The sequence below is a fragment of the Motacilla alba genome, chromosome 17 (genome assembly GCF_015832195.1).
Source record: "Motacilla alba alba isolate MOTALB_02 chromosome 17, Motacilla_alba_V1.0_pri, whole genome shotgun sequence".
Classification (NCBI taxonomy): Eukaryota; Metazoa; Chordata; class Aves; order Passeriformes; family Motacillidae; genus Motacilla; species Motacilla alba.
Window position 1 is genome coordinate 5574128 of NC_052032.1, and position 25109 is coordinate 5599236.

The 25109-nt window shown below is 44.9% G+C and overlaps 2 protein-coding genes across 8 annotated transcripts; both read left to right on the forward strand.

Annotated features, from left to right (window-relative positions):
• Positions 1-231: 231 nt before the first annotated feature.
• PTGES2 (prostaglandin E synthase 2) lies at positions 232-6047 on the forward strand. The gene is made up of 7 exons (XM_038156622.1): positions 232-472; positions 1422-1616; positions 1702-1757; positions 2351-2503; positions 3046-3246; positions 3558-3675; positions 4057-6047. The coding sequence occupies exons 1-7, from the start codon at positions 257-259 to the stop codon at positions 4183-4185; spliced, it is 1068 nt and encodes a 355-aa protein (XP_038012550.1). The 5' UTR covers positions 232-256; the 3' UTR covers positions 4186-6047.
• Positions 6048-6829: 782 nt separating this feature from the next.
• Positions 6830-24930, forward strand: ODF2 (outer dense fiber of sperm tails 2). 7 transcript variants are annotated; one of them, XM_038155945.1, is made up of 21 exons: positions 7049-7117; positions 7912-7984; positions 8665-8818; positions 10004-10120; positions 10736-10909; positions 12738-12904; positions 13913-14042; positions 14349-14480; positions 15346-15420; positions 16057-16128; positions 16697-16813; positions 17676-17861; positions 18154-18263; positions 18956-19091; positions 19682-19792; positions 19971-20075; positions 20642-20800; positions 21671-21771; positions 22304-22466; positions 22788-22913; positions 23614-23787. In XM_038155945.1, the coding sequence occupies exons 3-21, from the start codon at positions 8711-8713 to the stop codon at positions 23785-23787; spliced, it is 2463 nt and encodes an 820-aa protein (XP_038011873.1). In that variant the 5' UTR covers positions 7049-7117; positions 7912-7984; positions 8665-8710. The 7 variants fall into 7 exon arrangements, with proteins under 7 accessions (XP_038011868.1, XP_038011871.1, XP_038011869.1 ...); XM_038155944.1 differs by having other exon boundaries at positions 7054-7117; positions 8650-8818; XM_038155946.1 differs by lacking the exon at positions 7049-7117 and adding an exon at positions 7437-7453.
• Positions 24931-25109: the final 179 nt, after the last annotated feature.

Genomic DNA, 25109 nt, shown 5'->3' on the forward strand with positions numbered 1-25109 from the left:
CTCTGGTGTGTTCTCAGATTTGATAATTACAGGGCAGCGGGTCCGCCCCGTGCGGGGTGTCCCGTGCGGGCAGTGCCCTCAGCGGGGCGCGGCGCTGCCATGCCCGAGCCCCGAGCCCCGAGCCCCGAGCCCCGAGCCCGAGCCCCGAGCCCCGTACCCCGAGCCCCGTGCCCTGAGCCCCGAGCCGCGGCCGTGCCGGGGCGGTGCCGCCGTGCCCGGGGCGGAGCGGCCGCTCTCCGCCCGCCCTCAGCCGAAGATGGCGGGTGCCGGCCGCGTCTGGCGGGTCGGATCGCTGCTGTTGCCGCCAGCCTGGCGGCTGCGGGCCCCGGGACGAGCCTTCGGCGCCGCGGCGGGACGGGGAGGCAGCGCCGGCGGCGGCCGCCTGGTGCTGGGCGCTGCATTCGCTCTGGGCGGCACCGCCGGGCTGTGCCTGGCGGCGCGGCAGCGCCTGCGGGAGCACTCGGCCGCTGAGGTAACGCCGGCTCCCCCTGATCCCCGCCGTGCCCTCCCCGAGGCCTGCGGGGACCCCGCTGCGGCGGCAGCGAGCCCCCGGGGACAGCGGCTCCCCGCGGGCCCAGCGGCTCCTTCTGCCCCGGTTGGAGTGAGGGAAGAGCTTAAAACGGTCTGGGAGGCCCCTGGCAGAGCATTCCTTGCGGAGCTGTAAGGAAAGGCTGTCAGTGAGGGCTGCCTTGGGGGTGTGGAGCCTTTTCTGTTGTTGCTTTTTCGCAGCAGCCGCGCAGGGTTGTGTAACCCAGTAAATTGTAAATGAGAAACAAAGCGGGGTGGCTGCATTTGTTCTTTAATGTGTGAGGAATGATTGGCACGGCCTGTCAGGCTGCTGAGGTGCAGCAGCTTTGCGAAACATCCCCTAACTGATGTCACGGTGGCCCTGGGCTTTCCCTGCCTTGTCCCACTTGTGTCCAGGTTGGTTTATCCCAGGAATGTGAATCTGGGCAGACACGTGCCTAAAATCAAATGCAAACTCTGCTCTCCCCCCCGCGTGGCCTCAGCGGAGGCTGTTGTGGGGGAGGGATTGTCTTGTAAAGGCTTTATTTTTGTTTATTTTAATATTACTGCAAATGGTTGTTTTTTTCTATAAAATTCTGTTTTACAGAATAGAAACCATAAAGGATTTATGGTCTGGATTTTTTTTTTAACTTTTTTTGTTTTTCCTGGCTGTGAATAGGAGTTTCCAGCACATTAAATAGATGTGTAAAGAAACAGGTTATTGGTCCCAATGGATGGTGAATATTTAAATATGTGACACCGTTTACAGAAAGCATCTGATATGCTCATGATATGCTCATGATCAGATGTTGACACTGAATGTCAGAACATTCAGGACAGAAATAAGGGTGGAAGGAAAGTAGTGTTTATGTTTTTAGCAGAGAATGGAATCTTCTGTTCCCTTTTTTCCCCAGCTGCCTGCAGGGAGCCTGCAGCTCACTCTCTACCAGTATAAAACGTGTCCTTTCTGCAGCAAAGTCCGAGCTTTTCTTGATTATCATGGACTGCCCTATGAAATTGTGGAAGTGAACCCAATCATGAGGAAAGAGATCAAATTCTCTTCCTACAGAAAGGTGCCCATCCTGCTAGCCAATGCTGGGAGCCCTCTGGTAAGTCTCTCTGACTTGGAGCCTCAGCGAACAGATTTTGAAGAATTTCGTTTTCAATTTAACCAGTTTCTTTTAAATTTTTCAGCAATTGAACGACTCTTCAGTGATAATTAGTGCAATAAAGACCTATCTGGTTTCCAGGTAAGAAAATAGGCTGATGAGAGAAGAGTTGAATGTGGAGGGCCCAGGTTAAGTAGAGTTTTGGAAGAGTGCCGTAAGTCTCTTGCTGACCTCAGGCTCTGAAGCTCTGGGTGACCTGAGTGTGGTTGTGATATTGTAGGTGATGCCTATATATGTTGTGATGTGTGTGATGTAAAGCAAAGCTTGTACCTTTCAGAAGTACTTTCTCATCTGTGAGATTCTGTTTGCACAAAACCTACTTAAACATGGACTAGTGTTAGTCCTGGAACTGAGCTTACAATTAGCCAGTTAGAACATCTAGAATTAAATGGCATTTTTGTGCCTATGGCCTGTCCTTTAGGTCTACTTGAGAATGGTAGGAAGTTTTATGCCTGCAGAAATTTCTGTTCCACCTCATACAAAGGAATGTGCGCTAATAATAGTTATTTGCAAGTAGCTGTTCCAGTCTCTCTTTTTTTTTCCCAAATAGAATCTGGAACATGGTGCACTTACTTTTAGAATACATTTTATAGTGTGTATCTTTGAATCTGGCCTTTGCTCTTGCTCCTTTTTTGTAGGAGCCAGATCAGTGCTAACTGTGTTTCTTTTCACAGGAGGAATAGCTTAGAAGAAATCGTGTCCTTTTATCCACCTGTTAAAACGGTGACTGAACAAGGCAAGGAGGTGCTTGAGTATGAGAACAAATACTGGCTCATGCTGGATGAGAAGGAGACCAAAAGAGTCTATCCTGTCAAAGAAGTGAGAGTGTAAGTGCTCTTCAGTTTCTGGGCTCTCCAATTAGGGTCACAGCCTCCTCCATATGTACTCAGGGTTGATGTAGATGTAAAATCCCACTAGGGCTGACTAGTCTTGTCACACTCCTGTTAGTGTTTCAAGCCTCATTAGTTGGTTTGCTGTGTTTGTTAGATAATTCAAAGCAAAGCTGTTAGACAGCCTAGTTACCACCACCATGGTCACACAGACCTTCAGCTGCCTCCAGTTTCCTTCTTGGCCTTTCCTTTGTGCCACAGAGGAATGCTACTAAGGGAAGGTTTCCCTTCGTGCTTTATTTCTCATATTGGGCAGAGAACCTAATGCTCTATCTTAGTCTTAAATTCAGTTGGAGATTGGAGGAGCCTTGCCAAAGATAACGATGCTGAGTGCATTTTAGAGGGGCCACCAGAGTACCTGGGTAAGAGTGTTTGACCTTGGAAGGATCTCTGGCTAGGGCAACTGTGATCCTGCCTCCTGTAGCCCTTCTGTCTGTATTAATCTCGTTCACTGAATACTTTATTTTGATTGCTCGCAGGGAAGAAATGAAGTGGAGAAAATGGGCAGATGATTGGCTTGTTCACCTCATCTCCCCCAATGTTTACCGCACCCCCAAAGAAGCCTTGGCATCTTTTGATTACATTGTCCGTGAGGGGAAGTTTGGCACCTTGGAAGGTCTCTTTGCCAAATACGTGGGGGCTGTTGCCATGTTCTTCGTTAGCAAGAGGCTGAAGAAAAGGTTGGTATCACTAAGCACCAAGTACACAAGAGGAGAAATAGCTCCTCCTCAGCTGTGAACCCCAGCTGTCAAAGGGCAGAACCTCAGAGTTTTAAACTGAACCATTTAATCCTGTATGAGTAACAACTGTACTTCTGTAACTGGAGGTACTGAACCCCTCTACTCATCCACTGTTTAATTACTGACTGCCCCTTCACTCTGAAATACTGCCCTTACTTGCAAACCAAGACCAGCCCATAAAGTGAGAGGTGGTAGAAGATTAAAGAAAGAAACAAACTTGTGTGTTCAAACTGATTCTTCTCTTTATGCAGACACCAGCTTCGAGATGATGTCCGAGAAGATCTGTATGAAGCAGTTAACAAGTGGGTGAAAGCTGTTGGCACAAATCGACTGTTCATGGGCGGGAACCAGCCAAACCTCGCTGACCTGGTAAGGGCTTCATCCCTGTGGGTATTGTCAGGTGGATCACAAATTATCCTGCTGCTCATCTCTGTGACATGGTTAATACAAGTACAGGCAGAGAAGTTGAGCTACATGAGATACTGTCCTTTGTGCAGTAATACAGTTCCCACCTGGTGGGGACTTCCCCCTAACTGCACATAGATCCTGATCCTTCCTTACTGTCCTCATGGAAAAACATGCATATTCTTAATTACCTTCCTGCCATTCACTCCTGCTTGCTAATCAGAAGGATGGATCAGATGGCAGGACAGGGGAAGAGCCATACTGGCTTGGCTATTGGGGCACTTGTACCCTGAGCCATTCTCCGCTGCTTTTTCAGTGTTGTTCTGACCTCTCTGCTCTGCACAGGCAGTGTACGGGGTACTCCGGGTCATGGAAGGGCTGGAAGCCTTTGATGACATGATGGTTCACACCAATATTCAGCCTTGGTACCAGCGCATGGAAGAAGTCATTGAAAAAACTGGAGTTGCAATCTGATGCCAGCTGCAGCTGCCTCCCTGAAGTACTTGCATGGTGAAAACTTCAGAAGAAATGGCTTTTATTTTTAGAGTTGACTGGTCACACCTAATGGACTGACATGTGGGCACAGAGACCTCCCCGTTTGGAACTTCAAGTTGCTGTAAGAGAAGGGTCCAGCTGGGTGTTTGTAGAAGGATGGGGACAGGTAAAGGAAAGGGATTTTGGATGCTGCTGGAAAGGAGACGCTCTGAACTGAAGAAGGCAGCAAAAAGGCTTCTTTCAGACAAGAGACACTCTCAGAGCAGGTTACTGTAAAAGCAAGATGCTCTTGGCTGGTGTTATGGCTGTGGTAGGCCTGACCAGCTTTTGCCTCGGGCTGTCTTCTGCTACTCATCCGTGTCACCTGTAGTGTTTTCCTGACTGAGACACTGGATACTGGTTTTTAAGTGACAGTATTTCCTGCAATAGAATCTTGTAAACCTAGTGCTAAGGGAACTGGAGGAATCTGCAGTGCTGGAGAAGGCACCCTTCCTCTGACAGCAGCGAGGCTGCGCTCAGCAAGGCATCTGCTTTCACTCTTCCATGTAAACGGTTCTCTCAGGATTTGATTCTGTACACTCTGCAAGGATAAAGGCTGGCTTTATTCTATGCCCTTTGTGAGATCTGAGTTCTTACCGTACCTTTACACCCAAAGAACACGGCCTACACCAAAATCACAAATGCAGAGCAGATATTGGAAAGGCTTGTCTTGCATGAGATCTCTCTGGAATATCCCTGAAGATGAGTTTTGTTCTTGTTTTAGGAAAAGAAGGATTAAGAGCCATCTGCATGGCCAGGGGATCTCTAGATGTTTCTCTCATGCAAGAGTAACAAAGGATTTGCTGATGTGCCAGTCAGATTAGGAGCTGTACCTGCAGCTAAGTCTTCTGAGCTGTGCTGAGTAGAATCATAGAGTGGTTTAGGTTGGAAGGTACCTTAAAAGCCATCTTGTTCCAACCCCTGCCGTGGGCAGGGACACCTTCCATTAGACCAGGTTGCTCCAAGCCCTGTCCAACCTGACCTTGAATGCTTCTAGGAATGGGGCAGCCACAGCTTCTCTGGGCAAGCTGTGCCAGCGCTTCCCCATCCTCACAGGGGAGAATTCTTTTGTAACATCCCAGGTAACCCTGCTCTCTGTCAGTGGGAAGCCACTGCCCCTTGTCAAAGTCCTGCTCTAACTGCAGAAACCGTATTGTCATAGCAAGAGACAATGCAGGTTCTAATGTGAGTGATCCTCTGCACAGCCCAAGTATCCTTAATTACCACCTTGATCAAGTTCTGTTTCCCTAGAAGAACAGGCAGCTTTCAGGGAATCTGATTTGTTGTGATGCTTCAGGTGCAGCTGAAGTTGGTCTGTAAATACAACTGCTTGTCCAGTGTGTGTTCAGGGAGAGTACCTTTACTGGTTGTAACAATGGTGGTGATAGAGGTTGGGTTTTTTCTGAATGGAGGACTAGTTCCAAATTCAGTTATGATCTGATATTGAAGGGAGAAAGAAAATCTTTACAGTACCAATGGCTGCGTGGCTGCTCTGACTTGTATTTCTTTAAACTGTTCTGTACTGAAACTTGTGTTCCATAGTATCAACAGGCAGTGTTCTTTTAAAGAATTATATTGAGCATGCATAAACAGGAGGTTGAAGAAACCCTTGATGATAATTTCAGCATCCACCTCGACCTGAGAGGGAGGAAGAGATTTTCATGTTAAATGAGGATCTGAAGCACCAAGGGCTCAGTGATTCCACTTCTCCTTGCTGTGGTACATGAATCAGTCCTCTCAAGATGAATATCCATAACACTAACATGCCAGTAATATTACATTAAATAAAGATTGTTTCAGGATTTTGTATCACCTTTTATGGAGTTTTAGAATGTTAAGGGATTGGAATGGACCTTAAAAGATCATCTACTCCCAACCTGCCCTGCCATGGGCAGGGACACCTCCCACTAGACCAGGTGCTCAAGGCCTTATCCAGCCTGGCTTTGAGCACTGCCAGGGTTGGGGCATCCACAACCTCCCTGAGCAACCACCCTCACAGGGAAGACTATATCCCTAATATCTAACCTAAATTTCCCCTCTTTAGTGATAGAACGAGATGAAAATTTACAGTTCCTGGTGAGGAGTCCCTCTCTGGTTTTATTGTAGCCCCCTTCAGATCCTGCAAGGTGCTCTGAGGTTTCCACACAGCCTTTCTCTTTTCCAGGCTGAACAGCCCCACCTCTCTCAGCCTGTCTTCATAGGGAAGGTGCTCCAGTTCCCTTATCAACTTCATGGTCTCCTCCAGCATTTCCATGTCCTTGTGTTGGGGACGGCCAGAACTGCACATAGTTCTGGTTAACAGTAAAAGTGGCTGTGTACACAATTCTGGTGTCACCTTAAAGACGGTAAAACTCATCTCGAAGGCAACGCCAAGAAAATTGACTAATTCATCCACTTATTTCATCCTCTTTTCAGACCTCCCCATTTCTGTAGGGATGAGCAGCCGCTCCTGAGGCTGCTGCAGGCGTGAGGGTGCTGCAGTCGTGAGGCTGCTGCAGTCGTGAGGCTGCTGCAGTCGTGAGGCTGCTGCAGTCGTGAGGCTGCTGCAGTCGTGAGGCTGCTGCAGTCGTGAGGCTGCTGCCGTGCGCGGCCGGGGCTGCCCGAGGCCGGGGGCGGCCGCTCGGCCGCTCGTGCGGGCCGCATGGAGCTGCGGGCGGTTACCGGGGGCGGTTACCGCCGCTCAGGGCCGTTCGAATCGCCCAATGGTGGAGCCGCGGGCGGCACGCCGGCGACGGCGGCCGGGACACTGCGGCCGCTCCTCCTGTGCCTGGTGCGCACAAGGTGCTCAGAACTCAGCCCACGGCCGCCCCTGCATCACTCGCCGCGCTGATGGGGAACTGAAGTGGCTGCGGACCCCGCGCGGAGCTTCCTGGTGAGAGCGCCGGGCCCGCGGAGGGCAGGGCGGGGCGGGGGGCCTCGCCCTGTGGGGTGTCCCCTCACCGTGTGGGCGTTCCCTTGCCCTGGAGGTGTCTCATCCCCGTTTGTGTGTCCCCTCGCCGTGTGGGTGTCCGAGCCCCGGGAATTATTCCTTCCTGCCTGCCTTTCGGGCTCCTTGCTGCCGGCAGGCCAGCGGCCGCCGTCCGCTCGGGATAACGGCGCGGGCGGGCGGGCGGGCGTTGGGAGCGGCCGGGCCCCGCTGGCTGCAGGCCTGCCCTGCTCAGGGCTGGAGCAGCTCACGGCCCCCAGAGCGCGTCTCTGCCAGCCTGAGGTGAGCGCAGATTCCATGGGAAACCTGCGGAGATTGCAGGAGGAATTAACACTTACGGGTGAGCCTTGTTGCTAGGGCAGGCACAGAGACGCTTGGTTGTCACTCGTGGTGATTCAAAGGTTCTGTCAGTGCCTGTCCTCTTCCTGAATTAGAGGAAGTGCTGCTGTGTTCCTTAAAAATTGCGGCTAGAATTTTAAAGTAAGTGAATAGTGCCATAATGTAATTGTACAAAACATTTCCACTGTTTAAAACAATTTCCACTGTCAGTATGTTAGGAGTTATAGTCTGTCCTTCCCTCATCCTGTGCTTTACAGAGGAAACTAGGGCACACCAACTTTTGTTTTTTGGGCTCATGCACTTGGTATGCTTGAGCCTTGGTGTTCTCTTAAATCAAAAGGAAGAGGATGTTCAGAAATGGGTACCTTTTCCGCTAAATAATTTTATTATTTCTGTAACAGGTGTATCTCATCTGTCAACGAAGAAAGTTCCTCTACACCCAAGTCCAGGAAAGTCAAAAGCTTGAAAATAGCTGTAAGTAACTTTACCTAGGCTGACAATATCCTTTCTCCCAGAATCAGGTGCTGCTGGTGGCTTTGTGTAAGATTTGCAATTGCATTATGCCTTTACATCAACTGAGGCTCCAAGATGATGATCTGAACCTTGTGTCTCTAGGCTTTTCTGTGTTGTGTCAGCTTATGGTTGTGTGTTTCTGTGGAGATTAAAGAAATGCTGTGATGCAATGTCTTTAAAGGATTTATGCTTAAAAAAGATGCTCAAAGTTAAGCACATATGAAGGAGCATACAGGTTCAGGGTTCTAGGATGGATTGGTATGATGAGTTCCTGATGCTTTTTCTTAACTGTTCAATTAATTCTCCTCTTCTCCCTGCTTCAAATTTCTCTTTGTAATCAGATTTTGTTGTTTATGGCAACCCTTGATTTGCTCACTTGCTTTAAGACTTTGAACTTCAATGGTTCTTACAGACATCTGCTATTGATCCAGCTGTGTTTGATCTTCAGTAACCAGGTTAAAAGCAGAAAATACTGGAAGCAGAGGAATTGTTTGTGTTAATCCTGTCTTTACAGAAGAATAGTGTGAAGTTCAAAATGGCAGATGCTACTGATAAAAAGCTCAAATGTTAACCAAGGCTGGCCACTGTTTCTGTCTGACCACTGAAGGAAATGTTGTTATTTCCAGTTTCCGTATTCACAGGTTTCCCTTCATTGCATTTCCCTTTTCCATTTGTGGGAGAAGAGCCATGAAGAACCGTTGCTCATCTCCCCCTTTGCACGTCCACGTGGATGAAAACACCCCTGTCCATGTCCACATTAAAAAGGGGCAGAAAACCTCACCTGCAAAATGCCAGGTAGGAGTGTGTACCTGGTTGGTTGTAAGGGCTGCAAGGAAGCTGAATGGCCCTAGAAGCATCACAAAATCTTCCAGGTCTGTTCTACTGTTGTGTTAGAGCTGTGAGACTTGATTTCATATTCAGTGGTGAATTTGCAGTGACACATTTGCTATGTTGATTTGTTAAATGATGATTTTGGTATGATACAGAATTGCTTTTCATGTTCGTGTGAGAAATGTTCCTTCCAAAGTGATGTCATTTGGAAGATTTTTTTCCTTTTATTTCTTGGATATGTGTCCTGATAAAGTTTTCTATTTGGCTTCATATCTGTTTTTAGGAGGAAAGTTTTGAGGAGAGGTAGTACTTAGGCATTTCAGGTAGCATCTTGATTTCATTAAAATAAATGTACTTGGAAAAAGAATCTTCATTCAGACCATCTTCTGGCATTAAGGACATTCTCTGTCCACTGAGTTCTGCAGCCAAGAACACCTCTTCCCAGCTTTATCCACAGGAGGCACAAGGCAAAACTGAAGCTGAGGTTCTAGCCATCCCATATCCTCTTTTGTTGCTGGATATTTATGGAAAGTTGTTCTAAAAAGTTGATGGAAGTTGCTATCTCCTTCTTCCTTATCTACAGACATCCTGTTCTAAGTCTTCTATTAATTCTGTGTTTGTTGCTAATGGCAAATTTCATAATGGGATGGAATGACAGTGAAAATAATGAGTTCTATGAATTAATTGCCAGTAGGGAATGTTTACAGCATCCGATTTTTCTCTGAGGTTCAAATTATGCAAAAACACTTTAACTCTCCTTCAGTTAGAGCAGCTCAAGTTCAGTCCAAATAGATGTGGATCTTCTAGTTGACTACAGAGAGGGAAAACACTTCCAGGGCTGTCCAAAGTCGATCATGGTGTCAAATGATATAGCAGCTTTTTTGTGAGGTGAATCTGGGATGGAGAAGGGATCTCCCAGGGATCCGTCAGGCCCTACATCCAGCCATCCTGTCAGCTGAGTGTGCAATAACCTCTCCTTCTGGCTGGTGTCAGCTTCCTTTGGTGGCTGCTACCTCATCTCACCTGATGCATCCTGTGAAGCACTGCTGATAGTTCTGTATTGATGATCTTTCATTTGGTTTTGCAGCACTAAAAATTGCAAATGGTTCTTTAAGGGTCTGTAATTTATTTTACTTTCTCTTTCTTTAGCAAAAGCACAAACAGAAATCTAAAGGGGACGGTGTGCGAGCAGTTCGGGTGAAAACTAAGCCCCCTTGGATACCCCCAGGCAAAACAAGCACTCGTGATACCATCTTGAAGTGGGAGGTACAGCTGGTTTTGCTCTTTAAAACAAACTTTGAGGTTTAGGCAAGGCTGAAGAGAGCAGTTGTGTAGTGATAGAGTTGGGCAGATCTGAAAGAAGGCTACTGTCCCCTGCCATCTATTTGAAGTGTCTTCTGTAAATCTTTTTCACTTTTTAATGTTGAAAAACTGAGAATTCATAAACAGCCTGTGGCCATGCCTTTCTGTCTCTAGAAGCCAGACACTTTTATTTTTTTTATTGTGATTTTACTGGTGCACTTCAAGATCTCATCTGGATGCTCAGTGAGCGACTGCTGGTCTCAGTATCTTCCAAAGCACGGAGTGTTTGTGTAGCATTGCATCACATTTTCTTTCTCATGGATTGATAGTTTTGCCTGTTGTATTCCTGGCACTTCCTAGATGAGGATTTGAGCTTTGATTAGTTTTTCTTCTTTTTCATTGTACTCTTTCTGCATTCTTGACCTTTCCCAGATGGAAAGAGAAGAGCTGTTTGTAAACAATATTTTTTTCTTTCCTAGCCTTGCTGCAGTGATGTGCCCCGGTCTCTGGTTTTTGGCCATGTTAGAATACTGTTTATAATGTTGTAATAAAACAGTTATCCCCTTTGTTCCCTGGCAGGAGTCAAGTGAGTGCCTGGCAGCTACGCCGAACGCAGAGCCTGACAGGATGCAGTCAGTAATGCGTCTCAGCGACCTGTCCACGGATGACGATGATCCCGCTTGCTGCAAAATTAACAAATATGAGAAGAAGATAGATAGCCTGATGAATATGGTGGGAACACTGAAGAAAGAGGTGAGGAGACAGTGGAAAGACCTGCTGACTGGGGCTTTGTAGCTGATCCTTTGGCAAGAGGAGGCTGGAGGCGGGTCTTGGTGCAATGGAAGGCTAGCCAGGCTGTGGGTAGCTTGCTTGAAAATCAATCTGAATTGTTAAGAGTAGCTGAACTATCCTAGTGAGAAATTCACTAAGCCACATTATGAGACGTTTCAAAATATTATTAATTTAATGAGGTATTGCTGTGGTTTAGTTTCCAAATGATCTCTCCTGCTCAAGCCCAAAATCTAAAAACTGATGACTCCAGAAAGTGAAGAATACAAAGCATTGATGTTTTATTGTCAAAAAATCCCTTTATTCAATGAGATTGTTTCTTCTGATTCAGTTTCAAAAATGTGCAACCCAGTGATGTTGTGTTTTCCAGATAAATAGGCTCTTAGGTACTTGACACCACTTTAAAAATACGTGGGAGATGTTTCCAAGTTTCATAAGATGCATCATGATGGGCGTAAACTGCATTTTTAACATTGAGTTAACACTCTGAGTGGCAAATTCTGTATTATCATTTTACTCAAAGCTACATGGATGTCAAGTCAGTGAACAAGAATAGGATTTCAATCAAGTAGATTCATAAATCAAATTTTCCATTTTATTTATGCTACAAAATTTAATGGAATTACTTGCATGATTATAAAACAAAAATCAACTTTAGAACCACAGAATCATTAAGAATCACAGAATGAACTGGGTTGGCAAGACCTCTGAGATCATCAAGTCCAACCTATGACCTTAACACCTGCTCATCAACTAAACTGTGGCACTGAGTGCCACATCCAGGCTTTTTTAAAATGCATCCAGGGATGGTGACTCCACCACCTCCCTGGGCAGATGATTCCAATGCCCAATCACTCTTTCAGTGAATAATTTTTCCTGATGTCTAACCTAAACTTCCCCTGGTGCAGCTTGGGACTGTGTCCTCTTGTTCTATCAGTGGTTGCCTGGGAGAAGAGACCAACCCCCACCTGGCTACAGCCACCTCTCAGGGAGCTGCAGGGAGTGATGAGGTCACCCCTGAGTCTCCTTTTCTCCAGGCTGAACAACCCCAGCTCCCTCAGTCATTCTTCATAGGCCTTGTGTTCCAGGCCCCTCACCAGCCTTGTGTTTGAGCATCTCAACGTCCTTCCTAAACTGAGGGGCCCAGAACTGGACACAGCGCTCAAGGCACAGCCTCACCAGTGCCATGGAGGAAGAATGACTTCCCTGCTCCTGCTGGCCACACTATTCCTGATGCAGGCCAGGATGCCATTGGCCTTCTTGGCCAGCAGGGCACACTGCTGGCTCGCCTTCAGTTGGCTGTCGACCAGCACCCCCAGGTTCTTTATTGCCTGGCCACTGTTTGTCCAGCCACTCTGCCCCCAGCCTGTAGCACTGCAGGGGGTTGTTGAGGCAAAAGTGCAGGATTTGGCACTTGGACTTGTTAAAGGTTGGAAAAGACACCCAGGATCACTGAATCCAACCTTCAATCCATCACCACCTTATTAAATAAACCAGAGCACTGAGTGCCATGTCCAGTTGTTCCTTGAACACCTCCAGGGATGGTGACTCCACCACCTCCTTGGGCAGCCCTTGCCAGTACCTGACAGCCCTTTCTGTGAAGAATATCCCCTGACACAGCTTGAGGCCATTTCCTCATGTCCTATCACTTGTCACCTGGGAGAAGATACTTCATTTTTTTTTTAATACTTTCAATAAGTTATTTGACTATGAGTTGTTCACTGATTTAGGATGTGGATTCTGTGTATCATTTCCAAAGCCTCTGGTTTGAGTTTTATTCCAATATCTTCAGGTGAAGATGCAGCAAATGGAGGAACAGGAGGAAATCACAAAGCGTCTCCTAGAGGAGCAGAAGGAAGAGCTGAATGAGGTAACACAAGAGCTGGTAGAAACAGAGAATGAGAACACGCGGCTCCGGCGCAACATTGAGCGTATAAAGGAGGAGAAGGACCTGACTGTGTAAGCAAGCTTCACTTCTCACTGTTCCTGCACTTGTGGTATCCACAGGCACCTCCCTTCTTTACTGCTGACATGATTTGAGGTTGTAGCTGCTGCTGAAGAACTGATGCACTTGGATTTTTTGTCACCTTTTAGAAAGGGGTTCCAGATTGCAATAGCTGCAGAGAAGGGCTGTAGCATGGTTTTGGAATGGGAAAAAATCCCTACTTTGAGAGGAACCTGAGAGTAGTTGGCTTGTGTGGAGGGTCAGCCTAGCTCTGCTGTTAGTATTTTGAAGATGAAGGGATTCTGCTTGAATTGTGATGTTATTGATAGAACAACATGGAGCTGAAAACTAGAGGAGAATTTTACCTTTATAAAAATGATACAGAGCCAGGAGTGACAGCCCCTGAGAGGACTGAACCATGGGCTTTTTTCTTAGTGATCCTGAAGGTCTGCAAGTCTGACATTTTTGCATCTGCTGTGTATCTAAAGAATTAGTGAAGTTTGTGTCTCCAGGGGGACATTAGTGTTTTAGGAGAGTTAGTTTGAATTTTCCTTAAGAAATATCACTTGGAAGTTAATACTTTCTGTTCCTTTCTCAGAAAACTCTGAGAATGCTTCTGAGATTACAAGTGCTGGCTAAAAACGTTGAGCTGCATATCTTGGTGTGCTCTTCTGTTTTTTGTTTGGCCATTTGGAATCTTACTTCTGGTGTGGCACAAGCGCCCAGGAAAAGCACAGCATTGTGTTTTGGGTTTAGCAGTGTGTCACTTTTGGTACAAGCCTGATTTGTCCCCTCTAAGTGTCATAGCTGTGATCTTAGCAAGCTCCTGGTGTCTGCTTACTGCCTTTTCTCAAAACAGCTTCCACACTGAAAGAGGGTAGACCTTGAGCAGTTTTTGTTTAGAGCTTTTATCCTCTGATTTGAGCTTTTTATTCATTTTAACTCAATCAACTCTGTATCAATAGTGACTGGTGAAGCTGCCAAAGCTTCTTGTTCCTCTGATGGCTGAATTCTCCTTGCAGGCTACAGAAGGAGTGCTTGCAGCAGGAGAAGGAATGTTTACTGACCAAGCTGAGTGAAGCAGAAAGGGATGGAGCAGCAGCTGCCAGACAGATCCATGCCCTGAGAAATACCATTGGGAGACTCAACATTGTAGGTGTCCCTTTTTGTTCTTGCCTTTACTACGTTGTCCTGTTATATGGCTGTCTTTAAAAAGTAATGTTATAGTTGCTAATCCAGTAAAATCTAAGGAAAAGTGGAGGAATTTAACCATCCTTAAGGTGTTTGCTGGTTTGGTTTTAAAGTCGGGTATTTACTTCCAGTTACCTTCTGCACAGAAATGAACAATTACATCCTTTTGTTTATGTTTTGTGGTTTTTGAGTTATTGTATTTTGTTTTTCCGCATTCCTTTATTTATTTTTGTTTCTTTATTTGTTTGTTTAATGTTTTTTCTTCAGGAGAAACACATGAGCAGCACAGATATAAATGCTCTAACAAGACAAAAAGAGCTTCTGCTCCAGAAGTTGAACACCTTTGAAGAAACCAACCGGACACTCCAAGAACTTCTTGCAGAGCATCAGTCTCGGGAGGTGAGAACTGCTGGGTGTGGAACCTGGCTGATTACAGGAGGCTGTGTTGTCTCGTGGGTTAGAAGGGAATTTTGAGTTTGAAATCTTTCAACTCTTTTTCCCAGCCCTGCATAGACCCTGTCAACCCATAAGTGTTGGGTAGTTTTTATTTGGTTTTTTTCTTTATCTCTGCCTAATTTGTAGAGTAAGACTGGCTTTTCTGCTCTGAGGATGGTAGAGCCTGCATTAAAAGGTTCAGGCCCTGCTGTGTTGCCAGCTGTCTCCTCTGGATGTGGCTGTATCTGCTGATCCTGCTGGTCTCAAATGCTGCTGCTGCACTTGGATTGCTGGAGTCTGAGCACTTGATATGCCCTCAATTAATGGGAGCCTATGGATATTCAGAACTTTGATTTTGTAGGTTCTGAGGGCAACAACAGAGAAATTGGAAACAATTCTGTGCTGCACAGTACAGAACCATTCTCTACTGTTCATAAGAGCAATAGAAAAACAAAATTTCTAGTTTTTCTGTAGTTTGTATTTGATTTCAGCAAAAGCAGGCTGGTGGTAACAGTTACCTCAGCCATCAGTAAGGTTGCATAAAAGGTCTGAATTCTTCCACATGATTTTCCCTGAATAGTGGGAGAGTTCAGAATGATCCTTCATTGCTATCATGCTTTTTTATTTTAATCTTTGACTGGGAAGTGGAAGAGCTTTCTGAGATGGATAATGATATGTGAAATATTTAGCGAATGTGATGTTTCTGTATATCTTCTAAGAATTGCTGCTGCAGCTGGGAGGAAATACTTGATTTTCCCATTTCCATTTAAAGAACCTGTGTAAATTTGACTTTTTAGTTAACTGTTTTTCTCATGCATTTATTTTGTAGAAAGATGCCCAGAAGGTAATGGATCGGCAAGCAATGCTGCTGAAAAGGCTGGCTGACTTAGATGCAGAGAACATGGTAAGCAAACCACAATCTCTCATTTCTTTAATGATACAGCAGAAAGATCTAAAATGACAAGCTCTTCTTTGTCTTATATTACACTGTCAAATCTTACTCTAGTGCCTTTTAGGTCAGTAAAATAATTATTTGAGCTTTTGTGGTAATCAGAGCTACTACCTTGCTCCTCTGGTTAACAACCTGCCTTTAAAAGTGGGTAGAGTTTCATTGCCTTTGAAAGATGGGGGCTTAGAATGGGAATAATTCTGTCTATTGGGCTCTGTCACTGAATGAGTTACATTGTGCCAGTGTTTGTTAATTTCCTTCTCTGTAAACTGAGACAAGACTTCTTGCATTTGCAGAAGCTACAAAACTTGCAATGAGACATAGGTAAATGCCCTTTTTAGTCTGTGGAGTGTATATTGTCCTTACTGGATATCCTGTGCCTTGTTGCACAAATGTATGTGTATCCCTTTTGCTTCCTGCTTGAGTAGAATGCATCCTGTTTTTCTGGGGATGAGGGTGCTGTTGTTGTGGATAACAGACCGTGCCACAGATCAGGTGGTCTTGACAGGGAGGCAGTTACACTTCTTGCCTTCTACCTGCCATCCTAAATATGTTTGTTCCTGAACATCTGCATGGTGTTTGTTTTTCCAGCAACTTCAGATCAGGCTTCAGGGAAAAGAAAAGGAAGTGGAAACCCTCACACTTCAGATAGTGGCAGAAAAGGTAATTTAGTTTTTCTATTTTCCCCTCTCTTTTCTACTATCCAGTTCTGTAAAACCACAGGCAGTCCAAGAGATTAGGTTGTTTGCAGATTGCTGTTTTGAGATCAGATGACTGACTTGTTTATAAAACTAGGCAGATACCAATACTCACACCATTGTGAGTTCCATATTCTGCTAATAAGACACCTGTGACAAGGATGGAGTGGTAGAATTCTCTTTGCTTGGGCACTGAATTGCCATTCTATTTAAGGTCCTGTTTGTTCCCAATGGCAAATTCCATTCTGTTCCTTAATTTAGGAAGTAAGGGGGGAAGGCAGTGGGAGAGATCAGATATGAAGGATATTTCGCTCTAGAATATACCTTTCAGGCCAGTCCTTCACATGTGTTGTAAAATAAATGGCTGATCCATTGGTCCCTTGTTGTTGGACTAGAAGAGCTGTGAGGGTCCACCTGGAGGTGCCTGGAGATCATTCAGTGAAGAAATCTGAGATTACTACTGCATGTTATAAAGTGTTCCTTCTATTAACTTGTTGAGTAAAACCATGTTTGTCTTGTTCCTGCTTATCTAGGAACAGGCAAAGAAAGCATTTGAACTTGCCAGATCCTTGGAGTCTGTGAAAGCCCATTTACAGGCCCAGCTGCGGAGCAAAGAAGCTGAGAACAGCCGTCTGGCTGCACAGCTGCAGGTATGTCTGCACTGCTGCCTGAGGAGTGTCTCTGCTCCCACGGACTCAATTCACTCACAAGGGGAGTAGCAGAAGCTTCTTACAGAGTCTGGTTGACTGAAATATTGGCTGGTGATGTTTATGGCATTAACACACAGCGTGATTTTCAAATTAAGTAAGAAAAGATAAATCTTTTCACTTTTGAGGCCTGAGGCAAAATCTTAGCCTTAAGGTCTATGGGCATTAATTAGATTTTCTTTTTCCTAAGTTAGTTGCTCCATAATTATTGAAAAGATGGCTTTGGTTTAGTCAAGCATCAAGACAAACTGTAACTATTTAATTTGCTTTTTTGGAAAAATGCTGTGCCAGTTTGATCACCTTCATTCATCTGTTCTCCAGTATAAATAAGAAGGAGAAAGTTCCTCTGGTTTATTTTGATTAGACTTTTATATTTAGCATATGTTGGGATGATGTTACAAGGAACATAAATGTGTTAATAGTTCAGAGGAGCTTTAATCTGTTCTAGTAAGAACTGCATAAAGCAACATTATTATACACAAACATTTCATCAATAAAAGGAATTTTCTCAGGTAGATCAAAAGATTGTTAAAACAATATTTATTTTGGTCAGGAGAGAAATCAGTATTTTAGGAAGCAGCTTATGAAAGAAGACTCTTGGAAGAAAAGGAAGATGTCATGCTGCCATCTCTTTCAGCATTTAGACAAGATTGTGTAGGTGAAACCTGACTGCAAATACCTCCAGGCTGAGCACTGGGGATTTGTGCCTGGTTCTCATCACCATTTCTAGGAAATTAGTTGCTGCTTTGAGTTTGCAGGTGTAATACGTGCATTAATCCATATGGTGGGTTTTGTTCCCCCACAGAATCTGGAGATCAGTGAAAATCAGACTAAGGGAGAGATGGAGCTTCTTATGGAGCAGCTGCAAGAACTGAGGTGCAAAGCAGAGAATGATAAAGAGGCCCTGAAGAAAGCAGTCCGTGCACAGAAGGAGCGGGCGGAGCGGAGTGAGGAGTATGTGCAGAAACTGACTGCCCAGCTAGCAGAAAAGGTACCTGCTGAAACAGGAGAGGCCTAGTTTGAGGTCATGCTTTTAAATTGTTGACTTCTAATAGCAGCCCTGGGGACAGTCTTTTCTCTCGACTAATGAAATTTATTTCTGTCTTGATGCCATGGCCCATTTATGCCAAGTTTAGAACAAATCCAGTTTGCTCAGCTGTCACTGTATTCACTGCATGTCCTAAGTTAAAGGCATTTCTGTGTGTTGTCTGCATATCTCACACCAGTGATGATTTTGTCTTCTCCCTTTCTTTTTTCCCTCTTGCATTTCCCTTGTCTGACAGGAAAGTGCTGTTGCAGAGGCCCAGTGCAATCTCGAGTCCTGGAGGAATCGCTGCAGCAAAGCAATGAAGGAGAAGGACGACCTTGAACTGGAAGTGGTTACACTGAACAGGTTAGAATAAAATTGGTGCAGAGGAAGAAGCATGAGTGGGGATGAGTTCAAAGTTCAAGGATCATTTAATTGAATAATAGCATTGAAATGAATATTTTAATTGGATTGCTTGTAAATAACCAAGCAAAACCAGCACTGCCGAAGGGCTAGGGCAGAGTTTGAAGAGGTGGAGAAAGGCATGTGACTTCTGCTGCTGACTTGCCACAGCAAAGGCAGACTCTTTAAGCTTTGCTGACTCTTAAAACTGTTCTTGTGCCATTTTGTAATGCTTTGAATTAAAATTATTTTGTTTTGAGATCTTTTTGAATAACTTGGAATTGGAGATATGAAAACAGATAAGTAGTATAGTTGATGCCAGTTTTGTTGTGAAAATAAATAAATATGTTGGTATCACTGCAGTACAGGTGTTGCTGCAGGGAAAAGTAAGTAGGTATGAGGTGAGAGAGGCGTGTCTTTATCCTGTGCATCTTTGAGACAATTCATTAGAGCTCCAGGGGGACAACTCCAGTGAATTTCCAGGAGGTATAAAAAGATTGAAGTAGTCAAACAGTGTTAACAGAGAGGTGTGCATACATGACTGGAGAAGGAAGATGAAAGGATAGGGAAAAGCCATGTTCCTGAAGCTAGTTTTCAAAGGTTAGGAGCCTTACTCTTCTTGTCACTTAAGGATTAATTTTCTTTCTGTGTGGCAGCCGTGTTGCAGACCTGGTGGAACAACTGGCAAGGATCCAGGAACAGGCACGGGATGAAAACGAAGCTTTGGCAGATAAAGTACAGCAAATGACTGGAGAGAACAATGCTTTGAAGAAAGACAATGAAAAACTAAAGGTCAGTGACTCTAAGGGTTTGAAGATGAAATGCTAGGAGGAAAAGAAGGTGGAGTGATAAAAACTTGCTTGGCCACTGAGGACAGAGTCAAATTTCACCCATTGTTCCTATACAATTTGAACCTGTTCATAGAACGTGACTGAGACAGGGCCAGTGTGCTGGGAGGAGACAGAGGGAGTGTACATACTGGGGGAACTGTGTTTCTTCCATGTTTTGGCTAGGATTATCTCCAACTACTGTTTCATCAAACTGTGATGTTAAATCTTATCCTTACACCTTCATGCTGCTGACCAGAGAACAAACAGCTGTTGTAGCTCATACAGAGAGAATGGTGATCTCCAGAACAAAAAGAATGACTGGCGCATTTCTCCTGTTGTCCTTTAGCATGAGTGATCTTGTGGGTCACCTACATCTTTTTTTCCATCCCAAACCTCTGTGCTCTGCTGATGCAAATTTGGCAGTCTGTTGAAGTCTGGAAATTTTGGCAACTTGCATGGACGAAACTGTATTTTCTTAGTCTAGGCAACATTAGACAGCTCACATGGCAGGTACTTCCAAGCACTCAATGGAAGATTCTTTCTTTTTTTTAGGCTGCTCTGATTTCAATGGAGGACAAGCTGAACCAAGCACAGATGGAATTGCAACATCTCCAGAGCTCTGTCAGGAGCTACGAAGGGTTGATTGAAACCTACACAGCACAGGTGGGTCTCAGAACCTTCAGCCCTTGCACAAAGGTGTTTTCTCTTTCCACTGTGGCTTATTCTGTAATGCCTTGGCTATTGCCAGCTGGAGCAGTTTCAGTTACTCCAAGGCATTGCAAACATGTGTTGAAAACTGTTTATAACAGATGAAGTCTGGGGTCTTTTTTTGAATGTCCAGGCACAGATGGCCCGAAAGGAAGCAGATGACCTGGCAGCAAGACTGGAGAAGTGTGAAAAAGAGAACGAGACACTAAGGGATGAAATGAACAAGGAGATTGAAGAGGTAACTATCCCTCTAAAGACATGTTGTAGACATTCATGGGTCTTAGTGTTCTGAATCTAGTGAAAAACAGCTGGGAACAGGAAATAAAAGGCTTATCTTGATCCTGCCTTTTTCTTCAGTTTTTTCTCAGGACTTGTTCAATGGGTTTTGCAAAATGAACATTTAGCAGCTTTTTTCTGACTATACGGCATTCTTCAGAGGTGTATAAATTATTTGTTGTGTTCTTTGCTGCAGAAATAGTGGTTTTGAACAGTGGATTTGGTAGGTTACACCATTATCTGATGTGGAACAGCTGACCTCAGAAGCAGAGCTTGTACTTCTAGTAAAATTGAAGCCCACAATCCAAAATACTCATTCTTACACAATCCATAGGGAATTCCAGATCTTAAGTGAAAGCTTTTTGGAGCAGGAAAAGACCTTAGGCTTTGAACTTCAGCACTGGCCAAATGTCCACACAGTGTCATCATGGTTGTGGACTAACAAAACTTCATTGAAGTTGAGAGATTTTTTTAGTCTTGATCTTATAAACATTTGAAAGTTCCTCACGTTCTCTTCTTTGATTACAGACTCGTGCGAAGTTCCAGAGCCAGCTTTCTGAGCTGGAAAAGCTGCCTGAGATCCTAAAGTACACTGAGACACAGCTGGCAGAGTGCCATCAACAGCTCATGTGTTACGAGAAGAAGAACACGGACCTGTGTGGCATGATTTCAGATCTCCGTCAGCTGGTAAGGGACTGGCAGAATGTACCCGTACCAGTGCAAACCTCAACTGGGAAAGCAGATTGAATTTCTAATCACAGCAAGGTTCAAACTTCGTCTCTGTTCTCGTCTCTTTTTGAAAAGATTAAACGTGCACTGCAAAATAAAGGTGTGTGCCATGTCTTTGTGCAAGAAGTTAGCGGCTTTGCTGGTAGCTTTCCTTAATATTTGAAAGGTTTCTCAGCCCTCAGTGCAGAATCTTTCTGGGACTTGGTAGCAGCCATGGCAGCACTTGCTAATGCCAGCCTTTGTTTCCGTTACCTCATCCTTTTGTCAGCTTGCCCTCCTGTAGTTTTCTGGTGATGGTACTGGCCCTAGTGTTTTCTCACTCTGATTTCAGGTTGTTTTCCCAGTTTCTGATTTTTGTTCCCAGAAGGACTGTGTAGGTATTGCAGGACAATTTCAGACAGGGATGACATCTACAGCTGGGCCTCACAACAGCACATGATCTCTGTCTGACCCCTTTAGTCTGCTTGGTTTGGAATTATTAACCTCCCTGGTGTTTCAGGCTCTGATGCTGCTGTGGGCTGCTGGCATGTTTGTGGCCACTGTTCTTGTGTGTGTGCTTGGCTTGTAGCTGCTGCTCTGTGTGCAGGAATTTACAGGCCTGGTTTTTCTTTTGCAGTACAGACGAGTTTTCCTACACCTTCCCAGACTGTAACTGGAAGCATCAGCAAAATAGATGTTTAGTTCTTTTCTATCCATGGTTCCCTCTCTGAAGCTCTCCAGAAGTTATGACTGGAACATATTTCCTTCTGAGAGCTGCATATGTTTTAGGTGGTTGGACATGTGTGTGTGTGACTACTCTGTGAAGTAATTAATTCCTGTAATTTTTAGATTGACCTCCAGGGGGACAAAATGGAGATGACAAGAGAGAGATATCAGTCTGCCCAAGAGGAGAAAAAGCAACTCACCTTGAAGGTGGAGGAGCTAGAAAGGTTAGAAATACTAGGCTCTCTTGCTTTTTTAACCTTCCATTTCCATTGTTTTTACAGGGGATTGAAACAGCTTCAGTCTTGTTCCAGTTCCCCACATGCCACCAGGATTCTGTGCATTTGCCTGTCCCACAAGGTTCTCTAATCAGTAGCTATCCACTGAGAGTTATATGCTTTTGCAGCAGCACCTGTTGTGAATGTTGTCAGACAGGATGATGGCTTAGACAGCAAAAAAACAGCTCCTTGTCCAATCTAGCCTGGCAATTCTGAGGTTACTAGATACTACAGTATTTTACCTATGTTCATACATTTCTTTTAGTGACAATGTCTCAGAAAATGCAGGTATATGGGTACTTTCTTGGTCCTTCAATATTTGAAACTTTGATTTGAGGACTGGAGAACTGTTTCCTGGGGTTCTCACCTTTCAAGCGGGAATAGAATCTATTACCAGAGGAGTCAGGACCTGACAAAAGGCAGAATGAAACACACTCCATTTAAAATGAATAGGTTTCCTTCCCTTATTGTCTTAAACTAGAAAACTAGAGTCCACGAGTGCCCAGAACATAGAATTCCTTCAGGTCATAGCAAAACGTGAGGAGTCGATCCACCAGTGTCAGCTGCGGCTGGAGGAGAAGAGCCGTGAGTGCAGCTCCCTGGCACGCCAGCTGGAGATGGCCATTGAGGATGCCAAAAGACAAGTGAGTCATTTTTCATGTTTGTGAATTCACCCGAAGCTACCCAGGCTGTGAAAGGGGAACAGCGAGAATGCTGAAAATATCTTCTCAGCTTATGACCAAACCCATTAAAATCATGGGTGAAATACAAATAACGTGCTGGTGCTGTTTGTCAGCACTGTTGAAGAACCGAACTCGGTTTGCAACAGAGAAAAGCACAAGACTGAGCTGCTGTTTATGTATGAGAATGTGTCAGTTAAACTTCAAAGTGTTTTTGTGGGCAATGGGCAGGGAAAAAACATTCTTTCACAGACATCCCTTTAACAAAGTTGTTGTTCTGTGTAGGTGGAACAAGCTCGAGAACGAGCAGTCTCCAGAGAGAGGGCAGCCCAGTCCAAGGTGTTGGATTTGGAGACCCAGCTGAGCAGGAATAAAACAGAGCTGAACCAGTTGCATCGCAGCAAAGATGATGTGAGTGGCTTGTGGGGGATGCTCTTGATGTACTGGTGGTGCCCTGGCAATAGTTGGATTCCATGGATCATGCTGTGCATGTGCTGCTGAAGTCATGCAGAGCTGTGCCTGAGTGTGATGTGCTGTTGTGTGTGTCCATGTATGTGTGACGTAGGACATGTCACCGGTTCAGGATTGTGTAGCAAGTGATAGGCAAGTCAGAGTACAATGATGTGAATGAACCTGGTGTAAACTTATGTGTGTGTAAGAAAATAATCAGACTTTCCTTGTGTTCAAAGTAGATTTGCACCAGGCATTATGGGCAGATTTCAACTTCATTTTGACAGGATTTCTTCTAGAAGACTGGCAATCTTTTGTCCTGTCCTATTTACATTGCTTCCTTGCTTTAATTTTACTTAGAATTGTGTTAGCTGATGGGTCAGGTCAAATTGCTTTTCAGAAAAGGGTGTGTTTCATTCCCGGTAACTACAGCTATTACATTTTAAAAGCCCAACTGATAAGCCACATTATCTCCTACTTTTATCAGCAAGTTGCTGAATGGAGTTGGGAACGAGCAGAAATTATAAATATCACAGCACCATCTATGGTAATGTCATCTGCTGAGCTAATTCTGGCTCTCCTCAGCACTTTGGGGGAAGAGTTAAACACGAACGGGGTGAGTGCTGCTGCCTTTCAGCCGCTTTTGTGCTCCCCTGTGCAGGCAGAGCGCCGGTACGAAAGCCGCCTCCAGGATCTGCGGGATCGGCTGGAGCAGTCGGAGAGCACCAACCGCAGCATGCAGAACTACGTCCAGTTCCTCAAGTCTTCCTACGACAACGTTTTTAGGGAAAGTGCTTTTCTAGGCTCCCCCAGCCCCACTCGCTCTCTTCTCTGAGAGCAATGCTTTCCTTGCACCCTTTTTAAGCACACAGAAGTAGCTTTGTTTCAAAAGCCATATTGATTTAGAAAACTAGATGGCATTTCAGGGTCACTGTTGGGAGATTTTTTTTTATTGCAGAATGACAAAATAAAATTATGCTGGCAACTGATCAAATGTGGGGTATCAGCAATACTGGTTTGGTGCTGGAGGTTGGTGTTACACCATAAACTGAGCCCCAAAACCAGGTGGTTTTTCCTCCTTTTCCTCCTGTTAGGTCACGATGGTTTCAGCTCTCGAAACCTGTCAGAGGTTTGTTGAGTGTGTTAATTCTTGTAACAGCTCTCTTCGTGCTTCACTTCTCATGAAGTTTCACTGTTGGGGAGATCATGTGGGGGTTTTTTAAAATAATTTTTTTATACTGTTGGTGTGATGCTGAAAATAACTGAGGTGCCTGGGCTCTACACTCACAAGAGATAGTCTCCTGCATAACCACAGTGTTTGTAACAATTTTATACCAGAAATTATGAGTTTGGTTTGGTTTTTTATACTTTATTCTTATATACTCCCTGATCCTTACCTTAAATTGAGAGTGTGATGCTAATGTTGGTTTACTCATCTTACCCTGATTTTCTGATCCTGACTATACCCACCCAGGACTGAGCCAAAACAATCTAAATTTGAAGGAAATCAGTGTCACTTCATTTGGGATCTGGTGCAAATGCCATGTCAGTTCTGGTGGTGTGTGAAATCCTGACTTTGCCTTAAGCCAGCTAAGGAACAGCTGGAGATATTAAAACTCTTCATCAAATTCCCCTGTACCTTCTGGAAAATCAGGTCTTTTGTGTTGCAAGTCTCTAAAGGCCATGTGCTCTCTAGTGTCCTGTTGTTTCTACTAAATGGCTCTTAGGAGGACAAAAATAAACCTTGTTTTTATTTTTCTCTCTCTTGTATCCTATTTATATGCTGTGTGATATGGTCACTGGCAGTATTTGCCATGAAGGTTTTCTAAACTAATCAGTTTTCGAAAGATCTGTAATAGTGCGTGTTTAACACTTTAAAAATCCCAGAAGTGCTGGGGGAGAAACCAATAAACTCCATTTTAATTGGTTACAGTGGGGATTTCCTCTTCAGGTGCTGTGCGTGTTTGGAAAAGCAATCACATCCCTGGGCTGTTGGTGCGGGCAGCTGAATTCCAAACTATTTCTGTGCTTCACGGGTGGAGCCTTCCCTCTGTTTCTGCAGCACAAGGCGGCTCCAGCCCTCCCCGGGCAAGAACACGCGGAATAAGTGGGAAATCGGTGAACCCGCGCTGTTTCCCGGCCCGCTGCCGGGGGCGG

Coding starts and splice junctions, on each gene's coding strand:
- PTGES2 (XM_038156622.1), top strand. CDS start 257: ATGGCGGGTGCCGGCCGCGTCTGGCGGGTCGGATCGCTGCTGTTGCCG. Junction 473..1,421: donor GGGAGCACTCGGCCGCTGAG/GTAACGCCGGCT, acceptor TTTTTTCCCCAG/CTGCCTGCAGGGAGCCTGCA. Junction 2,504..3,045: donor CCTGTCAAAGAAGTGAGAGT/GTAAGTGCTCTT, acceptor GATTGCTCGCAG/GGAAGAAATGAAGTGGAGAA.
- ODF2 (XM_038155940.1), top strand. CDS start 6,948: ATGGTGGAGCCGCGGGCGGCACGCCGGCGACGGCGGCCGGGACACTGC. Junction 10,910..12,737: donor TGGGAACACTGAAGAAAGAG/GTGAGGAGACAG, acceptor CAATATCTTCAG/GTGAAGATGCAGCAAATGGA. Junction 22,467..22,787: donor TTGAGGATGCCAAAAGACAA/GTGAGTCATTTT, acceptor TGTTCTGTGTAG/GTGGAACAAGCTCGAGAACG.